Below are 6506 nucleotides of genomic sequence, written 5' to 3'. Positions count from 1 at the left end.
GATCCAGTTGATCATCAAAACTGGAGAAACGAAGAAGAAATGAAGGAAGCAGCCTACGCTGAAGAGCTAAAAACTCTTGTGGAGTTCAAAACCACCAGAAATGACTGGTTTGTCAAAGAACCAAGGAGGAGAGGCAGAAAGGTTACTCCTAAAGTACAAGAGGGCGAGGGATCTTCATCACAACCAAAGAAAAAGCAAAAGAAAGTGACAAAGACATTATTGGTTGATGAACCTGAGTAAGATGAGCCTGTTGTAACTGCGGAAGAAGATCCATATAATGTTGGTGAAAATTTGATGTTTAATGTTGATGTATTAGAGACAGAGCAAGTAGTTAATGTGGATGCTGGAAAAGAGAAAGTGATAGATGACGTTGAAGGTGATGATGTTAATAAGAGCACTACAAGTTCTTCGAGCTCTTCAGATGACGAGATTGACGAAACTGAAAGGTTGAAAAGAATTCAAGCAGAGACAGAGAAAGAGAAGTTGTTGAGAAAGAGGAAAAGGCAAGAAAAGGAAGATGCTCCATATGTGCCATCTCCACAACATGTGTCTGAATCGCAATCACCTTCAAGTGGTAGAAAGAAGGCCGGATCAAGAAAGAAAGTTGTGTCTCCAAAGATACGAAAAGTTACTCCAAAGATTTCAAAGCCGAAGATTGTCTTAAAGAGGAAACCTTCCAAAGATTCCAGGAAACCACCAACACCACCACATGAGCCAACACCACACCAATCACCAATCCAATCACCTCCACGACAACATACACCTCCACAACAACCTTCACCACCAAAACAACCAACACCACCCAGACAACCATCACCAATACACCTTTCACCACTACATCTTTCACCACCACAACAACAAACCTTATTCACATCGCAAGAAATCTTTAAAAAACTCACCCAAATTCAACTAACACCTGGTTCTTCTGGGCACAGAGGTCTTCATATTCCTCATGATACTCTTGAAGATATTGGAGATTTTGGCTTTGCAAACGATGAACAAGTAAAGAAGCTTGAAAAGAAGATGGATGAAGTGTTGGACGAAAACAAAAAGTTAGCTGCTGAGAACAAGAAAGTTTCTGATCGTGAAAAAATTCTTGAAATGCGTGTGAAGAGGTTGGAGACTGGTAACAAAGAATTGCTGAAGAAGATTGATACTGATCAATCAGAGATTGATATCTTGAAAGTGCGAGTTGCTGAACTTGAAGAAGAAAAAGCTCGCAGAGATGAACAGAATAAATATTTCGAGTTGAAAAACAAAGAGCTTGAAGCTGAAAAAGCATTCAGAGAACATGAGTTCTATATGTTAAACAAAGTCGTTGAAAGTATGCTTGGAACGTCAGTTGAGCAAAAGTTTGAAGAGATACAAGTCGAAGAACTCAGGGCTAAACGTCAAGCTGAGATAAATGAATAGATGAAAGATAAAGGTAAAGGCGTTGAAGGAAGTTCTGCAGTAATAGAGAGATCAATTGTTCCTTCCTTGGTTGTTGAGAATCCTGAACCTTTAACTGCTATATCTGGCCTTTTGAGGAAGAAACACATCCTGAAGAATTAGCTGGTGATGACGATGATGAAGATGATGACGATGATGAAGAAGAGGGTGATGATGAGGAAGATGACGAGGATGAGAAAGTATTTTCAGCAAGCAGTCATGGTTCTGATAATGATGATGACGATGCTCAAGGTGGTATGGGTGTAAAAGTGACTGAGGCTTCCAAAGAAAGAACTGTTGATGATTTTCTAAATGATTCTGTGAATGAAGAGTCAGGGGGAGATAAAGGAAAGGGGGAGTCTGATAATGCTCAAAATGTTGAACATGTTGAAAAGTTAATTTTGAGATTGGATACTTATCGGGAAGAAGGTAAACATTTTCATACGTACACATTGGAAACGATTAAAGAAATGACCCGTATGGTGAATCCTGATTTCAAGTTTGACTTTGAAGAAGAATTAAATGCATTCGATATCAATCATCAACCTGAATACGAGTATAAGTATGTTGAGGATGCTGACATGTACAACAGAGTTGAGGTTGAGGATTGGACAGATGATGAGAGTGTTAGTGAAGATACTTCTCAGTTGCCTACGCTGATGGAGTTCTTTACAGAGGAGAATAGAGATGAGTTGAGACGAAAAGTGGCTGAGATCTTAAAAGACAAAAACTTTGATGGTACTCCCAAAGATATGGAAAAGGAAGAACGGAAAAAGTGGTTTAAAGACAGTCACGAGAGAAAGTTCAAAAGACCATTGAAGTACTATCAACGAGATAGAAGTGTGTCGCTCGGTGATATCATTAGCTGGGGTTTCTTACCTCATGTTAATGCTTATGCTATCAGGAGAGAATGTGGGGTCCAGTACTTTGAACGTTTATATGACATAATGTCATTACCATGGTGGGATGTTGAGGAACTGTCAAAAGTAAGAACTTTAGGGTATCCAGTTCATAAGAATGATATTCCGATGTGGGGATATATAAAGTTTGAATCGTTGAAAGAGTTTCGACACTGGAAGCCACATTACCCTAAAAGAGTGCGGAGGGTAGATCCGGAAACAGGGATTGAAGAAACGATACTTAATGTGAAAAAGCCGAAGACAGTGAAGACTATCCCAGTGCCACCAATGGAGCAGGATTTCTATAAAGGCTTCTTGGGCCGGGTATACAGTTATATTTCGACTGAGGCTGTCATTACTTATCGAGCAGGAAGTGAGTTAAGAGAGATGCATGTGTATGACCCGATGTGGTTAGTAAATTGCTCTGCGAAGGATATTGAATGTCTATTCATTAACAAGATTCACTATCAGGCTGAAGATAAAGAGCAGGCCATGCATTTTTAACGAGTTGCTACTTTTTGCTTTCAGTAAGGTATAAACTCTGAAAATAAATGGAAGTCATCTTGGTGGTCACTCGATGAGAAAATGAAAAGGAAAGCTGAACGTGAACGTCAAAAGCTTGAAGAAAAGAGAGGAAAGTGGATGAACATTCAAGCTGAAGAAGAGAAGAAAAGAAAGAAAGAGAATGACCGAGTGAGGAACTTGCTTAGGAGGAAGCCTAAGTCAAGGGAAGAAACGTTCAGAGCTGTTTGAAGACCCGAAGACAAGACTGAAGACTGCGGCTGTATCCAAGGGGGAGTTTGTTGGTGCACGAATGTCTAAAGCCTGCGTCTTAGTCTTAGTTGATCATGTATAGGGTTTAGGGGTATGTAATGTTAATAATGTGATGTATAGGGGCTGAAATGTAAAGTTTGTCATGTAATGTCCTGATTTCGCCCCAAATGACATTGTGTCATTTGGAGCGAAATCACATCATTCTGATTTCGCCCGAAATGACTCAGTGTCATTTGGAGCGAAATCTCCTCCCCTATATATAGTGTTAGTGTTTTCTCGTTTTGTAACTTCATGTCCACTGTGTAGCCGAACTGCTGCCGAACTTTTTCGTGAAAGATTAATGAGAAAACCAGTTTAAAGTGATCTACTTCTGTTTCTACTCAATTTCTACTTTGATTCATGCTGTTTGTGTATTTCCGCTGCATAAACAGTAGTATCTAGCTCGGATTGACTCACTCAACTGTCAATAACGGTCCTACAAGGAGCAGAAAACACCGCTGCAGATCATCTTTCACACTTAGAAGACCCAGCTTTGGAGGCAACTAGGGACGAGCAAATCAACGAAAAATTTCCAACAGAGTCCCTAGAAATGGTGGAATGCAAGGAAGAACCATGGTATGCCAACTATGCTAACTACTTTGCTAGCGGTATAGTCACCAAAGGATGGCCACATCACCTAAGAAAAAAATTCTTTGCTAATGTGAAGCATTACTTTTGGGAAGATCCTTATCTTTTCAAAATGTGTGCCGACCAACTCATCCGAAGGTGCGTACATGGTAGTGAAGCAAGAAGAATTCTCCGCCATTGTCATGAAGGTCCATACAGAGGACATCATGGTGCCGCTAGTACCGCACGGAAGGTATTTGATTCAGGATTTTATTAGCCGACCATTTACAAAGACGCGCAAAGTCTAGTTAAGACATGTGATGCTTGCCAAAGATCAGGTAATATCTCTTCCAAAAACGAAATGCCACAAAATGGCATTCTTGTTTGTGAAATTTTTGATGTGTGGGGGCTCGACGTTATGGGACCTTTCCCGCCGTCAAAAGGAAACAAATATATACTTGTGGCGGTAGATTACTTGTCTAAATGGGCCGAGGCCGAGGCATTCCAACAAATGATGGAAGAGTCGTGGTAAGATTTCTGAAAAAATTATTCTCTCGTTTTGGAACACCTAAAGCATTAATAAGTGATAGAGGTACCCATTTTTGTAATCATCAACTCGAAAAAGTCTTAACAAGATATGGGGTCTATCACCGGGTCTCAACAGCATATCACCCTCAAACAAACGGACAAGCCGAAGTGACTAATAGAGGTTTAAAACGAATACTTGGAAAAACCGTAGGATTAAATAAAAAGGAATGGGCCGATAAATTAGATGATGCTTTATGGGCTTTTCGAACTGCCTATAAAACAACTATAGGCACAACCCCATATAAGCTCGTCTATGGAAAAAGTTGCCATTTGTTGGTAGAAATAGCTCACAAGGCCTACTGGGTAATAAAAAATGTAAACTTGGATTTAGAATTTGCAGGTAAAAATTGATTTTGTCAAATAAATGAATTAGACGAATTAAGGAATTATGCATACTCTAACTCTGAAATTTATAAGGAAAGAATGAAAAATTTGCACGACAAACACATTAAACCGAATGAATTTCGAGTAGGAGATCAAGTTCTATTTTTTAATTCACGACTTTGATTATTTCCGGGTAAACTAAAATCTAGGTGGTCAGGACCTTTTTCCATCACCCATATTTTTCCTCACGGTGCAGTAGAAATTAAATCTCGGAATGGTATTCCATTCAAAGTCAATGGCCAACGGCTGAAACTCTATCAAGGATTCATTGAGGATGAGGAGGAAGAAATCTCACTTCAAACGGTTGACGAATAAAGACATCAACATCATACCTGGTAGGTTATGAACAATCGGATGAACATCGAAACTGGTAAGTCTTCTAACCGAGTTTTGGGAAAACAGGGAACTCACACAAGCACTATAAAAAAAAAACCTTGCTCGGCACGGGACCGTGTCCGCGCATCTGTCGGGATAAAACCCCTTTTTTATAACAGTTACATCATTCCACACGCCCCGTTTCCCCACAAAACGCTCTGGTCCAGGCGATTTTCCGCAGATTTTCGACGTCTCCTCTCATTCTAACAACATCAAGGTATGATTCTATCATCATTAGTAGTTAGATTAGTTACTTGCATGTAGTTAAAACATCAAAAACTTGGGGAAAAATCTAGGGTTCTTGAAGTTCATCTGGATCAAACCTCAAATTTTTGCTTAGATCTAATAGCATTAGTATAGATTAGTGTTATGGAAAGTAAACCCACTTGTATTGTTGATAGATTTGCCTGATTTCTCACGAAAACCCCAAACCCTTGTTTTTGAACCGAAAAAGTTAAAATCGAAGGGGTAAACGGTTTGTTTTGGGAAAAACGGCACTTGGGGTTTCATTTTCGGGGGAAACCGCACATACTTGACTAAAAATTTTCAAGTTTTCGGGGCCGGGACGAAAAATGGAATTTTTGAGTAACAGACGCCTGGACACGGGGCTGTGTCCGCTGAGCACGGGGTCGTGTCCAGCCCACTGTTTTCAGTTTTCTCCGAAAAGTTTCATTATTTCGTGCTAACTTTTGATGTATTCTTTCAGATGTCGAAGAAGTTCACTAGATTCAACGCAAATGAGCTCGATGCTAGGGCCAGATATGACATACTTCAAATAAGACCGGAAGAATACCCAAGACAAGTGTGCATGGATCTCTTTGCCATGGTGAACCAACTTGACCGGTTTAACAACCTCGTTACCGGCCCACTAAGGATTGCCCTAACAACTCGACTTCGTTCAGTCCACAAGTGCAATATGGAGTTCTATAGCACTTTCACGTTCAACTCAAGGAGCGACCCTTTCGACAGTGATGGGGTACAATTCAAATGTGGTGGAACTCGGTACTCGATTTCAATGGCACAGTTCGGGTCAATAGTTGGGCTGTTTGCAGAGGAAGATGCAGGTAATGAAGAGAACACCGGAGGAATGCGAGAGTTGGATGAGAACGAACGCCAAACCACATGGGCTCAGATTGGTGAAGGGTACTACAATCCGAGCAGCACTAAGAGCACTAAGCTGAGAGACCCGTTCTACCGCTACATTCATAGGGTCCTCGCTTACTCTCTTAGTCAAAGGCATGACAGCAGTGGCGTCGTTAGGTTGAGAGATTTGGTGGTTCTTCACTGCATTCATACCCGAAGACACCTCGATGTTCTGTTTCTCCTGCTCCAAAACATGCATTTGAACCGGCTTGCTAATGCTCCAACCCTATCTTCTTCGAGGGGTAGATATACCGTTTCTTCAAGCACTTCGTGAACATTCCTAGGTCTTTCGAGAGGAGCCCATGG

General features: G+C 40.7%; 1 protein-coding gene across 1 annotated transcript; it reads left to right on the top strand.

The window, feature by feature from the left end:
* Window positions 1-294: 294 nt before the first annotated feature.
* On the top strand, window positions 295-1413 carry LOC110943564 (swi5-dependent recombination DNA repair protein 1 homolog). The gene has a single exon (XM_022185306.1). It carries the CDS (start codon window positions 295-297, stop codon window positions 1411-1413), a length of 1119 nt encoding a protein of 372 aa, XP_022040998.1.
* Window positions 1414-6506: the final 5093 nt, after the last annotated feature.

This window comes from Helianthus annuus, chromosome 5 (genome assembly GCF_002127325.2).
Source record: "Helianthus annuus cultivar XRQ/B chromosome 5, HanXRQr2.0-SUNRISE, whole genome shotgun sequence".
NCBI lineage: Eukaryota > Viridiplantae > Streptophyta > Magnoliopsida > Asterales > Asteraceae > Helianthus > Helianthus annuus.
The sequence above is the reverse complement of the archived record's forward strand: the minus strand, read 5'-3'. Positions and strand labels throughout refer to the sequence as shown.